The sequence below is a fragment of the Thrips palmi genome, unplaced genomic scaffold (assembly GCF_012932325.1).
Source record: "Thrips palmi isolate BJ-2018 unplaced genomic scaffold, TpBJ-2018v1 HiC_scaffold_5, whole genome shotgun sequence".
Classification (NCBI taxonomy): domain Eukaryota; kingdom Metazoa; phylum Arthropoda; class Insecta; order Thysanoptera; family Thripidae; genus Thrips; species Thrips palmi.
This window is the reverse complement of record NW_023144632.1, coordinates 3,201,149-3,216,031: the sequence shown is the minus strand read 5'-3', so window position 1 is coordinate 3,216,031 and position 14,883 is coordinate 3,201,149. Positions and strand designations below refer to the sequence as shown.

Here is a 14,883-nt window from a genome sequence, read left to right as displayed (position 1 = left end):
AATTTTTCGGAATTTCAGCTTTTAGAGGTACGCGAATTTTGATCAGAATTTCAGACATGTTTCTGACATTCTGACAAAATTTACACGAGTGGGAGTTCTCGACAGTTGGATGGATACATTGTAAATTTTGTCAGAATGGCAAAAACATTCTGAAATCCTGATCAAAATGCGCGCACCTCTGAAAGCTTAAATCCTGAAAACGTATGCTGATTGATGGCCTGAGTTCTGCAGAATGTCAGAAAATGTTTTCAGCTTTCAGAGGTGCGCGAATTTTGATCAGGTTTTCAGACACGTTTCTGACATTCTGACAAGATTTACACGAGTGTACTTACACTGTGAAAATTTGTTGTCACTTTATGACACAAAAAAAGTGGATGATACTTTCATCACTTTGACATGATGACAATCTCATCACAAATTGACGACATTTTTATCAAAGCTCCTATACTTATTGCATGGGTGTGACAACAATTTAATAAGTTGTTTTGATGATATTGTTCTAAAAAAATAGCCTTGAAATTTTCAAGTGACGACTCAAATTTTCACAGTGTACCGGCGTGTTTTGATTCCTCCATGTGGAATGTTTCCGTACTGCGCTTCCACTTGTGCATGTGCACAGAATGAATGGTTTGCCCCTCCTCGCTTGCTCTGCTTTGTTATGAGCTCTGGCTGCATTGCGTGTCACCGCTTCAGCAAAAAGACTTCACTGGAGTGTACGTACCTACAATGAAGTTTCCGTTGCGCTTTTCGGCTCAAAGGGCGCGTTTTGAGACTCCGATGGAGGCGAAGACCGTCACCGCCGTGGCCGCGGTGCTGCTGCTGTCTGGGACTGCCTCCGCCAAGAACATCCCGTCCTTCGCGGTGCGTTCGCATTTGCCAAACCCAGTCGTGTGGAGAACTCGGGAGAACTCCCAACTTCCTACACTGGGAGGTTGGCTGTTAATTCAGATGCCACTTTCATCGACAGAGGTTGTTTACCGTGCCCTGGGATTACAGTAGACACTGTGCCTGAAGAAACGGCGTTCACTGTACCCGAGGAACCCGCAGCCACTGTACCTTGGGAACTGTTCAGACTCTGCATTCGGCATCGGCACAACTGTAAAATAAAGGCAGAATTTCAAAATTGCGATAGGAACGATTCGATGACGGAAATGAACTTATCTCAACAAGACGAACCAAAAATGACTTGCATGTTACGGGCTCAGACTCGTAATTCAACGGAAATCGGGGTCAGAAGTCTAAAAAAGCAGGATTTTGGACTCATGAGTATCGGACTCATCAAATTACGGTCCAAAATCCTACTTTTGTAGGCTTCTAAAGCCGACTGCATGCTCTTGAATTTCAAGTTTGAGTCCATAACATGCTTACCATTTTTTGTTCGTATTGTTGAGATGAATTCATTTCCGTCATCGAACCATTCCTATCACGATTTTGGAATTTCGCCTTTATTTTACAGTTACACTGAATGCACACTACAAACCTAACTGTCTACTAAGTACACACTTACAAATGCGTGCTTGCAAGTACACACTCACAAACGCATGCTTGACCAAGTACACACTTACAAATGCATGCTTGCAAGTACACACTTACAAACGCATGCTTGACGCCATATAACTCATCCATGCGCCAAGCATGCGTTGTAAGTGTGTACTTGCAAGCATGCATTTGTAAGTGTGTACTTGGCCAAGCATGCGTTTGTAAGTGTGTACTTACAAGCACGCATTTGTAAGTGTGAACTTAGTAGACAGTTAGGTTTGCAGTGCAGTGTCTCTACAGTTTGCGCTATCCACTTCTCGCCATCGGCGACGAGTGAAAAAGTCTGTCGTTGCATCAGGGCCCGTACGTAATGATCGTGAAGCAGTTCTCTATGTTCTCCAACAACGACACGTTTTCCCACATAAAAGCGAAATGTTCCGAAACTTGGTCGAAATCGGTCCGAATCAGTCCGAACACCCTCGGACTGTTCCATAGAGCGCCCGAGACCAGGTCGGACTGTCCGCCACGAGCCCGCGTCGGGACTGGGACTGCCCGATGGATGCCCGATCAGATGATGCTTCCATCGGACTGCCCCGTACGGAGCCCGTAGACCCTAGTCCCGAAAGCGACTTGTCCGGCAGACCGATCGGCAGCGAGCCGAGTGTGGTGGACTGTCCCTGCCGGTGCAGGCGCGGAAAAGCCCGCTGGCCCGGGCCGGTCGGAGGCGCTCTCTGATTGGTTCGGCCGGGAGGGGAGCCTTAATCCTTCGGCAACTCGGAAAGTTTTGGCCGCCTCGGCACGCAAAACGTCAGTCTCCAGCTGCCCTTCAAGGTGCACGCATCGCGTTTGCCTGCGTCAGAGTCCACTCGCTCGGCGCGCTGAAGCCATGTCGCCTCCGCGCGCTGCAGCCTTGCGCAGCCTTGTGCTGGGAACGAGCCAGTTGGACGGAAAGAAGTGTGTTTTAGTTTGAAATTTTTTTTGCTGATGACCGTTTAGGACGCTAGTGACTCTACGCTTGCTGTTCTGTGTGCATCTCCCAACACTAAAGGGACGGGCAGTGCGAGGGCGGGAGGTGTATCATTTAATTCGCCTTTCCCCGTGCACTCTCGTCCCCAAAGTGCTTTCCATCGGAAATTATTTTTATCCTACATATCAACTATTTGATTACTATCGTAAGTTCAAATCCGGTGCCAAGTTTGCCTGCCACAAAAGTGGCACGCCGTTTTGAATGCTAAACATTGGCAAGCCCTGACCTGAAATCTTCCAGTTTGCCCAAACTTAGCGCTTCGGCCGCCAGCAATGCCCAAATTTAGCGAACTCGGAAGTATTTCAGGTCCAGGCTTGCCAATTTTCAACATTCAAAACGGCTTGCCAAGTGCACGGGCTTTGCAGTGTTGCCTGCACTGCACTTGCAGAGGGAGGGGAGGGGATTCCGAAGGGAGGAGAGGGGTTTCGGGAGGGAGGGGAAGGGTGGGGGGCGGCGGGGGGCAGCCCGGCAGCCCGCCCTGCTCGCCGGCCTTGCTTCGGGCTAGTCCGAAAAGAGTCCGAATCTAGTCGTCGGACAACACCCGAAACATTGCCGGATTTCTAACATTCTGGATGTCAGCCGGACCAGTCCGGTGGAACCGTTTTCGGACATAGCCCCCGCTCGGGCTGTTTTGGGAGCCTTTCTTTTTCATATGGGTTGGCCGAGAAACAGCAGCAGCCACTTCAACCCGGCCAAACCTTACGATCCGCAAATCGTCACCGGCACCGTGACGATCCCCTTGAATGTGGACGACAGCTTCTGGGTGAGATCGCTGTCTCTCTTGCACTCACGGAGCGGATTCGAAAGGAGGGAGAACTCTGCACTCAAGCGGAGGAGTGAAATTATTTCAGTCTCCACGGTTGAAAGATCAGAGTTTGCACTTAACACATGAGAAGCTCCACGTTGGCACTATACCAAGAAATAGCGAGGAGTCCTATTCAAAAGATCTTGTCTGGGCGCTCCCCCCAAGACAATCCTATCTTAAACACTCTAAATGTCTTACGAAGAAATTTCCCATAATACGAAGGAAATGGCGCAAGCATAATACGAAGGTGGTTTTCCTTCGTATTACGAAGGTTTTTCTTTGTATCTTACAATGAAAAAGCTAAAAAGATTCGTATTACGAAGGAATATTGCTTCGTATTATGCTTACGCCGAATTCACTGTAACATACGAATAACACAGGTCAAATTTCATTGTAAGACATTTAGAGTGAACGCCGGCAAATTTCACTCATTTTGAACAGTCAGAATAAATACGACGGTAAGCGAAACATATTTCAACATGCACTTTTGGATTTTTTGATCTTCCATCTTTAGATTTACTTGAACAAACTCACAAATTATGTTGATATGTAGCTGTATCAAATGATCAAACTATGTGAAATTCACCTGCGTTTAAGATAAGATTGTCTTGGGAGGAACGCCCAGATAAGATCTTTTGAATAGGACCCCTCGATAAGGGCTCAGTGAGCTACTCCACTCTTTAACTAGTGGATTGGAGAATGCAAACTGCTTACGCTTAGTGTGTGGAGAACTTACTTCGCGTAGAGTTCTCCACACTTGGTTTGACACAGTGGGCGACGAGGGGGTAACGACTTCGGGAATCCGGCTGACAGCAAATTGGTAATCCGTAATCCGGATAACCCGAATTTTTGAGGTAATCCGGGGTAATCCGGGAAAATTTTGAGGTAATCCGGGGTAATCCATGAATTTTTTTGTTGTAATCCGGAGGTAATTTGGGGGTAATCCGGGGTAATCCGAGGTAATCCTTAATCCGGCTGACACGAAATTTACCAGTCGTTACCCCCTCGGTGGGCGAGCGATTCCCGATATTCGACGAAAGTGAAGTTGACATCACATTCGTTAGAATGTGAATGTCAGGTTCGTTTAAATGTTAAAAGGCACTTGGAATTTCTTATTTGCAGATCAGCGGCAGAATTGCCAAGCGCGCCAATAACCAGTGGAAGGAGAACTACTTCGTGACGAACCGCTTCCCCATGGGCTTTTGTTCCGCGGTGCGATCGAACGTCCCCGAAGCATACTCCAAATTATTCAAGCCCAAGAGCATGACTGGGCTCTGCAGCATTGCCAAGGTTGGCAAGTTTGAAATGCGTTGGTTTCGTGATGAATAATCAGAAATTTAGACAAGGTAGGTGCCAGACCGCGTCTCGGCGTAACTGGCTTCACGATGTCTCGCTGCCTGTTTCTCCAATCCGCGCCTGGCGTACCTACCTTGGCCTGCGGCGCTAGCCTGCCTTCGACAGGCAATGGCTTGTCCATCGTCGGTTACTTCGAACCTCACTGAGAAAAATGTTTTGCTCCTGGACCAAGCTGACCTCGTATTATGCTTGCGCCGAACTCACTGTAACATACGAATAACATGGGTCAAATTTCATTGTAAGACATTACACTGTAAATTTATGTTGTGAATTTACAACGGAATATTTTACGATGGTTTTTGGGAATGTCCAAAAGTGCACTGTAAATGTTTCTTTCCTGCAGGAACTTTTGAAAATCAACGGAAGTTCGTCGTTAATTTACGAAGGTTCTTAGTAAATTTACGAAGAAAAATCGTAAATGTACAAAATCTGTTGTAAATTAACGAAGGGCTTCGTAAATTTACGACGGGCTTCGTTAATCTACGACGGGTCTTCGTAAATCTACGGTGGACCTTCGAAAATAACACTGTTAAAAAAAAAGTCGAAATTTTCAGACTTTTTAGGATGAAGTCAATTTTGAAACCCCGTGGTCTGAATTTTCAGACCCCCGGACACTCTGAATTTTTGGACCACCTGTCGTCTGAATTTTCAGACTAGCATGTACTTTGAATTTTATGACTACCAGGTGGTCTGAATTTTCGGACCAATTGGCGGTCTGAATTTTCCACCTCGCGGCTTTGAATTCTTAGCCGCCCAGGTAATAAAATTACCACTTCTGTCAGGATGTATATTTTTGGAGACGCATGTTTTAAATTGCTGAGAAACATGGAATGCATGCACAAAATTGAGCAGTTGTAAAACAGCTCTTGTTGTGCAGCACCCAAAGTTGCGCAAAACTTAAGCTAAATATGATATTGCTGCGAGACCTTTCCAAAAAAAACCTAGTCCTCCAATGTAAGACTCCAGGAGATGCAGCTGTGAACACTGGAAAGCAGCATGTTGGAACTAGATGCACACTTTGTGGAAACTTTTTCGGCACGATGAAAATACTTTGGGGACAAGGATGAAAGAGGAGTGGCAAATTTTCAAAACGCCACCCACTCGCTCATCACCCGTCCCATTAGTTTGGAAGACGCAATGTCAGCATAGGGCTACGCCACTTTCACAGCCTGCTGGCCGCGGATTTCCGATGCTTCAGAGTGGTGACTGCACGCAGCCAGAAGCAATTTTGGAGCACGGAAAGGCGAAGGCAAACCGGCACTGTACACACTGTGCTGAGCGCCGAGGTAACACATAAAACTTTGCTTCACGACGGAGCGTCACAAGAAAGATGACACGCGACGCGGACTTGTATTCGGATGCGATGTGCACTGCTCTGGAGACAAGCTAAAACTGACGCAAAGTGTCCAGAAATCCCGAGTGGCCGAGGGATTAAGGGCCCCCTCCTCTCCCCCCGCCCCGCGCAGGTAGGCTTCGGCCGGCACGCCGGTCAGCGGTGATTTTCCGAAAGCCCCGGCTCGGCTCGGAGTACCCTGCTCGGCTGCCCGCCGCCGGAGCGGCTCGGCTCGGGTGACCCGGGCTTCGGTCCAGGCCGGAACCAGGACAAACGTGTCGCATCCTGTAGCTTCCAGCGGAGTGCAGGCCGATTTTAAACTCAACACTAGATTGCCGTTCGCTTAGCTGAGCAAAAGTTTTTTAAGTACTGCTCTGGCAATTCAGGGTCCATCGCACTTGAAACGCAGTCATGCCTTTTATCAGAAAATAAAGCGTCAATTTCAGACTGCGCATGATGAAAATTCAGACCGTCTACTGCAAATGACTGTTTTTAGACCCCGACGCCGAAAATTTAAAGCACGCCATCCAAAAATTCAGACTCTTGAGTCCGAAACTCATTTTTCAGACCACAAGGAGTAAAATTAAGACCAACTGTCTGAAGATTCTGACTCAAGTCTGAATTCCAGATTCAGACCACTAAGTCTGAAAAAATTGGTCTGAATTTTCAGACTTTTTTTAACAGTGAAACGAAGGAACTGTTGGCAATTTTTTTGCCGAAGGATCCGTCGTTAATTCCAGACGTATAATTACGAAGGTTCTCTGTATATTAACGAAGGTTCTTTGTTTATTAACGAAGGCTCCCTGTAAATTTACGAAGGATCTTTGTAGATTTACGAAGGTGCTTCGTAAATTTCCATTGTGATTGTAAAATCGACAGAGATCGTTCAAAAAATTAACGAAGGTTTTTGTAAATATACGAAGAGCTTCGTAAATTAACGAAGGAACCGTTGGCAATTTTTTTGCCGAAGGATCCGTCGTTTATTCCGGACATTAATTTTTACAGTGTAAGAGTGTAGGTGGCACGCTACTGGCTTTTGTGATTGAAAACAGTGACGTAAACTATGACTTTCAGGGATCGTACAGCATGGACCACGAGCCTGTCCGTTACAGCCTGGCTAACTTCCCCACGTTACCGTACGGGACTTTCTTCATGAGGCTCAAAGGACAGCAGCTGGTCAAAGGGGTCCCCGGCAACGAGTTCGAACTCGACGCCGAGTTTGACACGTGGCCGCGGCCTTAGCCCGGTCGTGACGCCGTGGCGCAGCCGAACGCGACCGGACTGCAGCAGTTGTAAACAGAAGCCACACATTTTATAATCGTCGTCAGCTGGCCGTGTGTGTGTGTGTGTGTGTGTGCGTGCGTGCACTGTAAAAAAATATCGTGAATTTACGAAATATTACTACACGATATGTTTCATAAAAAAAGGTTATTGTTTTGTCAATTTACAAAATGTATCGCAATTATACAAAATCATTACAAAATGTATCGTAATCCTACAAAATCACTTCGTAAAGAGAGGGAAATCTTCCCAAATTGACGAATTTACAGACAATATCACTTCGAAATGTTAAGTTCAGTGAGGCTTTACGAAATATTGTCCAAAAACAACGAAAATTTTTTGGGTAATTTTCTTTTGCGAAGTTGTCGTTTATATACGAAAACATTTCGTAAACTTTTTGAACTGAAACAGTTGTTGTTACGAAGAAAAAAAATATTTTTTTGGAAGATTTTTTACAGCACGCTTGTTGAAGCTGAAAATCTTGATAATGGGCCGAAAACATTTCGAAAATATACGACATGTGTCGTATATAAACGACATTTTTGTAAAATTACGAACAGTTCGTAAAAGAAAATTACCCAAAAATTTTTCGTTATTTTACGAGAAATTTTTTTACAGTGTGTTCGTGTGTCCACATTTGAAATGCAGAGGATCGTAACTTTCAGTCTCCGCACTTGGAAGTGCAGACTTAGAGGTCTTCACACATCACAACGTGGAGTCGTCCACGTTTACACTATGCTAAGAGAAAGAGGCTCTGTTAACTCTGCTCTTATAAGAGCACTGCTATAGGAGCAGTTGCCAAAATAAGGGTATCTTTCGTGTCTTTTGGCTCTATAATCGTTATTTTTCAACGTATTGAGATGCGGTTTGGTGCGTTGTGTTGGGCTCGACGTCGCCCACTCTTATCCATCTGAAGTCACCACTTTTTCAATTCAGAAGATGTCGATAAAGTGCTCCAAAGGGTCATTTTGTAACGTTCCGGCATGTCCCCCGTCCATAAATTCAAAGATTCGATGCTTATATTTCAGCTAATATGGAACGTAGAACGATTCTGAGAAGATATTCGGAAACTTTATTATTTTATCTATCAGACACATGTTACTGAACTCGTTTTTACGAGCTCGATTTGGGTGCAATCTGTAAACGCAAAATGTCCTCCGTGGTTGACTTTGCGGAACGTTACATGTGAATTATCACGGTTTCTCGCGTTGTACTCCACTGATAGTTCTCGCCCTTGTCGTCAGATTAATCTGTAGAATTTTTGCCGTCGAATAGTGCAAACGGGAACTCTGAGAAGTTAATAGAAAGCTCAGAATCTTGTTTTATAGGTTATGTTTCGGTAGTCTCCGACCATGATTTTGAAATGCTTTTCTGTTCCCCGGGCAAGTTCTAGACCAAACAGAGATATGATTCTATCGGGACGTGTTGAGGAATTTTAAAACAGGAGCTCACACCAAATGGCGTGTTTTAATTCATAGCAAGAGAGTTACTAGGCCTGTTTGAATGACATGTAACGTTCCGTATCCCGCTGTTTTCTGTAACGTTCCGTGTCTTTCCCCTATACTTTTGATAGGGGCTTTTTGGTCTTTCTGCAATATTGCACCGGGAGCTTCGACTGCGTTCAGATATAAGTCGTGAGACGTCTCTGAATAAATTGGCCGAGAAAAAAGCCGACTTTTCCACGTTTTTTTTTTTGCGGTTCTATGGCCTTTAAAAGTGCCCCGAGTTTTGGCAACTGCTCATAGCAGTGCACTTTGTTTGACAGTTTACTCACCGGCGCTTTTGATGCCTGAATGTGGATTGCGTTTCCATATTGTGCACAGACTGGTTCGCTCCCCACTATTTCCTGTTTTTCGAGAGCCCTGGCCTGCGTGTCGCTGTTTTAAAAACAAAAAAGCGAAAACAAAAAAACGCCTTGTTGGAGTTACCTACGTATACACTTTCACTGAAGTTTCCGAGGTGCTGTCCCGCCCAAAGGCCACGTGGTGCGAGCCACGCAGTCGGTCCCGCGCGCACCGCGCCCATGGACGCGAACATCGTCAGCGTGGTGGCCGCGGTGCTGCTGCTGTCTGCCTCCGCCAAGAACATCCCGTCGTTCGCGGTGCGTCGTCATGTGTGGTACTTCACACATCCTGGTGTGGAGGGCGTCTGGAAGTTTTGCTCCACACTTCAAGCCAAGTGTGCAGTAGCTCACCGAGCCCCTGTCTGTCGGCATCTCGCTCGGCATGGTTGCAAACGTGGAAAGCTCGGGAAAGCTCCACACTCGAAGAGTGGACTGCAAACTCTGGGAGACTGCACCAATGCACTGAGAATCCAAACGCTATGAGTATAGCGTCAATTGGTGCAATGCAAAAGCATTGCACATGAAGTGCAATGCTTCCCCATTCCCATGCATTAGCATAGGGCCTTTTCGGGATGCATTGCACGCGCGTAAGGTGCAATATGGCCATGGCATTGCACGTATGGTGCGATATCTCAGCTGCATTGCACCATACGTCTTATACTCAGCGTTTGGAATCTCAGTGTGGTTCCTGGCTTTTTGATACCTCTTGGTCTTGACTCGGCGGCGCACAATGAGCCAGACGATGGGTGGAGGTGGCCAAAATTCTAGACCTGGTTTGAGCACTAGAGCAGGAGAACTACGCTTGAAGCCGAGCGTAGTAGCACTACACTTGAAGAAAGGCGTAGAAGTAATACGCTTCAGTTCTACCAGTGTAGAGTTTTGACTGCCTCCACCGGTCTTCTGGCCCACTGTGCGACGGTTGAAAGGGTTTGTCGTTGCCACAGGGTCCGTACATAATGACCATCAAGCGGTTCCTCATCTGCTCCGAAAACGACACTTCGTGGGGGCAGAACAGCAGCAGCCTGCGGTTCGGCCACTTCAACCCCGCCAAGCCGTACGCGCCGCAAATCGTCACCGGCACCTTCGTGGTCCCCTTCGACTTGGACGACAGCTTCTGGGTGAGATGACTGTCCCTCTCGCACTCACGGTGACTCGGACGACAGGATGAGGAGCATACTGTCTCTCTCGCACTCACACACGAAGAGACTCGACACGGTAAAAACGGTTCCTGGTTTTCTCAGGAACTCCCTGGAAATCGCCTATACCTTCACCATTGGCTTCCTGGGAAAACCAGGTTCCGTTTTTACCTTGGAAGGACGACTGTGGAAACCAATACACTCGTGTAAATCTTGACAAAACGTCAGAAATCTGTCTGAAAACCTAAACAAAATTCGCGCGCCTCTGAAAGCTGAAAACTGATTCTGACATTCTGTAGAACTCAGGCCGTCAATTTAACCGTAAACTTTCAGAATTTCAGCTTTTAAAGGTGCGCGAATTTTTGTCAGGAATCCAGACATGTTTCTGACATTCTGACAAAATTTACACGAGAAGTCCACACTTGAAATGTTCAGGTATGGAATTTTCCCTCTTCGCACTTGGAAGAGCTGAGTTTTGCAGTCTCGAAACTTTCAGAGTTCTTCACCTTTGCACCATGCCAAGAGATAAGGGCTTTGTAAGCTACTCTACACTCACTTATGAGACTGCAAACTCCACTCGTCCAAGTGAGCAGATTTACTTCGCATCAAGTGGGATCGCGACATCCAGTCTCCACAACTAATTTGACAGTGATCGCGTGCTTTAGGACGCCAATGTCACGTAAGGGAGTATGGGGCGATTTGTAACAGATTTTGGAATTCTCTATACAAAATTAAGAACATTCTGCATATCGGTGTCAAACTTGTGCCAGTTGAGCAGTCTGGCCCTTCATCTAAACTGTGCAGCTCCATTGGATCAATCTGAAGTCCGTAATCTTTGAAATCTAAGACGCTTTCCAAACCCTTGCATGCTGTTACGCATCGCCCCAGCGGGTGATTTGTAACAGCCATGGGGCTTTTCATAACATCCTGCTCAGTCCCAAAAAACCATGGATTGCATGGGATCCCATGACACAAATTCCATGACAGCGCATTGAAATACCATGAGACCGCGGTTCCGCACCATGGACAAGCGGCATGCCATGAAAAATGGAGGTTGTTTTCCATGGTGCAGGCCTAGCACCATGGGAGGACCTTCCCCATGATGCAAACTTTTCCATGGGTTCGGACTTCCCATGGGAAGGCAGTCCTGCTCGTGCGTTGAAGTCTCCGCCTGATTTTCAATTATAGGTCATATAATCTCAACAGTGCCCTCCAGACAAAATATGATTGCAAAATCGGATGTAGCGTCAAAAGTTTAGGGGGTGACAGTTCAAAAGAGACATGTATCTCTACGTGCTCATCATGTTGTAGTCGCAAGAGACTCTGCCAAGGCAACAAAGTGCCACCCATGACTCACACTGCATCATGGTACCTTTCCCCATGGGTCGCTAGACACCATAAGAAGTTGTTCCAAAAATCACGGGGAATCGTTCCCATGGAAAGAATCGGCCCATGGCATCCCATGTACCACCATGGCTCATGGGATGCCCCATGGTTTTTTTGGACTGGGGCACATTAAATGAAACATCGTCGGGAATGTTATCTCCTCCAGCAGTTGTTCTTCGGATGTCCTGCAGACGCCTTAAAATCTACATTACAATCTGCCGTTGGCCGCCTCAGCATTAACTGACCGGCTATGACAACCCTAACCTCAATTTTTTCAATTTTGGAGGAAAGAATATAATAACTCGCTTTAAAATGAATTTTGAGCTCTGTAAATGTATAGAAATTAGGCAGCAGATGATTCGAGAAATAATTCATGCATTTAGTTGCAAAAACTACTTCAATTCTTGTTTTTATACGGGTCTGTTACGAATCACCCCAAATGCCTGTTACGCAAGAAATACGTCCCTAACTATCACTGAACAAAGTATAAGCAACTTATGCCACGTGGTTACATTGTGAAGGGGTCACGCTTCAAGGCCCCAACGGTACTTCGATGGTGATTCATACCTGGGGAGCCTCAGACAGAAACTTCCTAGAACTCAAAATGAAAGATTTGCCTGTTTTCGGTGTACCCTATATTTCAGACGCCCTCCAAAACTATACCTGAGCACCGATCACATCCGCTTCGATTGTTGAAGGACCCTGTACTTGAAGGGAAAGAGGGGCCATACTCAGATTTTCCTCTGCTCCCTCCACTTAAATTAATAAACGCATTTGTTACGAATCGCCCCTGTTACAAATCGCCCCATATTCCCTTACGTTTGAATTTTGGTTCGTAAAACCAGGGGAGAATTTCTAATTAAAATTTGCAGGTCACCGTGAGAGTGGCCAAGCGCGCCAACAACCAGTGGAAGAAGAACTACTTCGTGTTAAACCGCTTCCCCGTGGGTTTTTGCTCCACGGTAAGATCGAACATCCCCGACTGCTTCGCCAAACTCTTCAAGCCCAAGAGCATGACGGGGCACTGCAGCATTCCCAAGGTAGTTCATATTGCTTTTAGTTCCTAATCAGATCAACCATGACCAACCTGGCCTACTCTTCTTACTTTATGAATCGTATCACTGGGAATCCGGAAATGTGACATCACGTTTCGGCCTGTACGCGCCTGGATTAACGTTCAAACGAATGTGACACGATTCATGTTAAATCGAACGCGTCGGCACATTCTCACATTTCCAGAGGTGTGTAGGCCCAAAACTATCTGGGTACGCCAGTGTTGCTTCTGTGCGAAAACACCCCACGGCCCACGGATCGACGTCGACGAAATTACATTACTGCGCTCGAGGTCTGCTGAGGCCTAACAGCGCTGATGCACTACAAACCTAACTGTCTACTAACACACTTCCAATTCCATGCTTGCAAGTACACACTTACAAACGCATGCTTGGCGCCAGGGGCGTCGGAAGTACTTTTGGGTGGGGGGTGCGCAAATTTAAAGGGTTGTGCTGTGGGTTGCCTACCTTTCAGGCGGTACTTCCCAAGGCCAGTATAATTGGCGAGCGAAGCGAGCCAAGAGCTCAGGACTAAGCTAACACAACAGGTTTGTTTCGAGAAATGACAAAAGACATGTGTAAAATGGATTGAGACTGTGCAATTTGTAATAAACAAGTCAATAATCCTTCAAAATAAACCAAGTGTAAGACTTCAGGGGAAGTGCAAGGTAAAGCTTTAAACTTATGCGTTCATAAGAACATTAGAGGCATTAAAACGTAATTTTTTGTACAGAATCTTTGAAAAAGAACGGGAAAAAAGGGAGTGAAGCGAGCTGGTTTCAGGATTTAGTTTTGGTCCTTTTTATCAGAGTACGGCGCTACGAGTTCTTTGCGAGCGAAGCTAGCCAAATGGTTTTGATTTAAAAAAGAAAATTATCAAAACCAGTAAGCAAAGCAAGTTTTAGATCGAATATCATCTCATGAGTGTTAACTAGTTTTGTTACCATTATGATCTCTCACTCTTTGTGCATCAAAATGGGGGGTGCTGCGCACCCCCCAGATTATTTTGGGGGGTGCGCAGCGCACCCTCTGAACCCCACTTCCGACGCCCCTGCTTGGCGCCAACTCCATGCTAAGCATAGGCATTTGTGTATACTTGCTAAGCATGCATTGGAAGTGTCTGCTTGGCCAAGCATGCGTTTTTAAGTGTGCACTTGCAAGCATGCATTTGTAGGTGTGTACTTAGTAGACAGTTAGATTTGTAGTGTGATGAATATGAAGGAAAACTTTGCCGCCTTGCAGGGTGCGTACTCCTTTGACCACGAGCCCATCCACTGGAGCCTGGCCAACTACCCGACGGTGCCCTACGGGAGCTACTTCCTGAGTCTGAAGGGACAGCAGATCGTCGACGGCGTCGCCGGCAACACGTTCCAACTCTGCACCGAGGGCGACATTACGCCGCAGCCCTAGCGACGCGTAGCGACGCCCAACACGACTGGGTCGCTCGAGCCAACCACTTGCGGAGGGGAGCAAGTCTCCTCACACTCGTGTAAATTTCGTCGAATGTCTGAAACATGTCTGTAATCCTAATCAAAATTCACGCACCTCTGAAAGCTGAAATTTTGAAATATTATGCTGATATTGATGGCCTGGGCTCTGCAGAATGTCAGAATATGTTTTCAGCTTTCAGAGGCGCCCAAGACCTGGTTTTCAAACAGTTTCTGACATTCTGATAAGATTTATACGAGTGTCACTTGGTAGTGCAGAGTTCGCAGTCCCCACACTTCAAGTGTGGACTGCTCAACGTTTGCACCATGTCAAGTGATAGAAGCTCTGAGATCTGCTCTGCACTCGGAGTGAGGAGACTGCAAACTCCACACGGTTCAAGTGTGGAGAATTGCTCGCTGTTCCAGGAAGTGCTCTGAACTGGGTTTGACAGTGTGCAGCTGTTGTAAACAGAAGCAAAAGCTGAATTTCATAATCGTCGCTCTCTCGCCAGTCCCACGCGAGCGCGCGTGATTCCGTCACGACTAGTCACGACCCCCCCCCCCCCTCCTCTCTGTCCTTAATTGTAATAAAAATAAATACTTTTAAAAACTAAACAGACACTGTCTTTTTTTCTCTGTGAAGTTTGCATTCACGGGTCATCCTCCAGAAGTGATATAATAACTTGGTGCTCCTGACGCCTACAAACTTGAAGTGTGGAGACTGCAAACTCTGCTCGTCCAAGACTACATACCGGGAA

The 14,883-nt window shown here is 46.4% G+C and overlaps 2 protein-coding genes across 2 annotated transcripts; both read left to right on the top strand.

Moving 5' to 3' along the window:
* The first annotated feature begins 3,158 nt into the window (after window positions 1-3,158).
* On the top strand, window positions 3,159-7,325 carry LOC117650766. The gene is made up of 3 exons (XM_034394366.1): window positions 3,159-3,269; window positions 4,434-4,601; window positions 7,075-7,325. Exons 1-3 carry the CDS (start codon window positions 3,159-3,161, stop codon window positions 7,240-7,242), a joined length of 447 nt encoding a protein of 148 aa, XP_034250257.1. The 3' UTR covers window positions 7,243-7,325.
* Window positions 7,326-9,306: 1,981 nt separating this feature from the next.
* On the top strand, window positions 9,307-14,680 carry LOC117650539. Its single transcript, XM_034394042.1, has 4 exons — window positions 9,307-9,382; window positions 10,069-10,242; window positions 12,519-12,686; window positions 13,941-14,680. Exons 2-4 carry the CDS (start codon window positions 10,081-10,083, stop codon window positions 14,106-14,108), a joined length of 498 nt encoding a protein of 165 aa, XP_034249933.1. The 5' UTR covers window positions 9,307-9,382; window positions 10,069-10,080; the 3' UTR covers window positions 14,109-14,680.
* Window positions 14,681-14,883: the final 203 nt, after the last annotated feature.

Bases quoted from the DNA above. Each gene is read 5' to 3' on its own strand.
- LOC117650539 (XM_034394042.1), top strand. From the start codon at position 10,081: ATGACCATCAAGCGGTTCCTCATCTGCTCCGAAAACGACACTTCGTGG. The intron at 10,243-12,518 runs GTGAGATGACTG...TAAAATTTGCAG, and splicing joins ACTTGGACGACAGCTTCTGG to GTCACCGTGAGAGTGGCCAA. The intron at 12,687-13,940 runs GTAGTTCATATT...GCCGCCTTGCAG, and splicing joins GGCACTGCAGCATTCCCAAG to GGTGCGTACTCCTTTGACCA.
- LOC117650766 (XM_034394366.1), top strand. From the start codon at position 3,159: ATGGGTTGGCCGAGAAACAGCAGCAGCCACTTCAACCCGGCCAAACCT. The intron at 3,270-4,433 runs GTGAGATCGCTG...TCTTATTTGCAG, and splicing joins ATGTGGACGACAGCTTCTGG to ATCAGCGGCAGAATTGCCAA. The intron at 4,602-7,074 runs GTTGGCAAGTTT...TATGACTTTCAG, and splicing joins GGCTCTGCAGCATTGCCAAG to GGATCGTACAGCATGGACCA.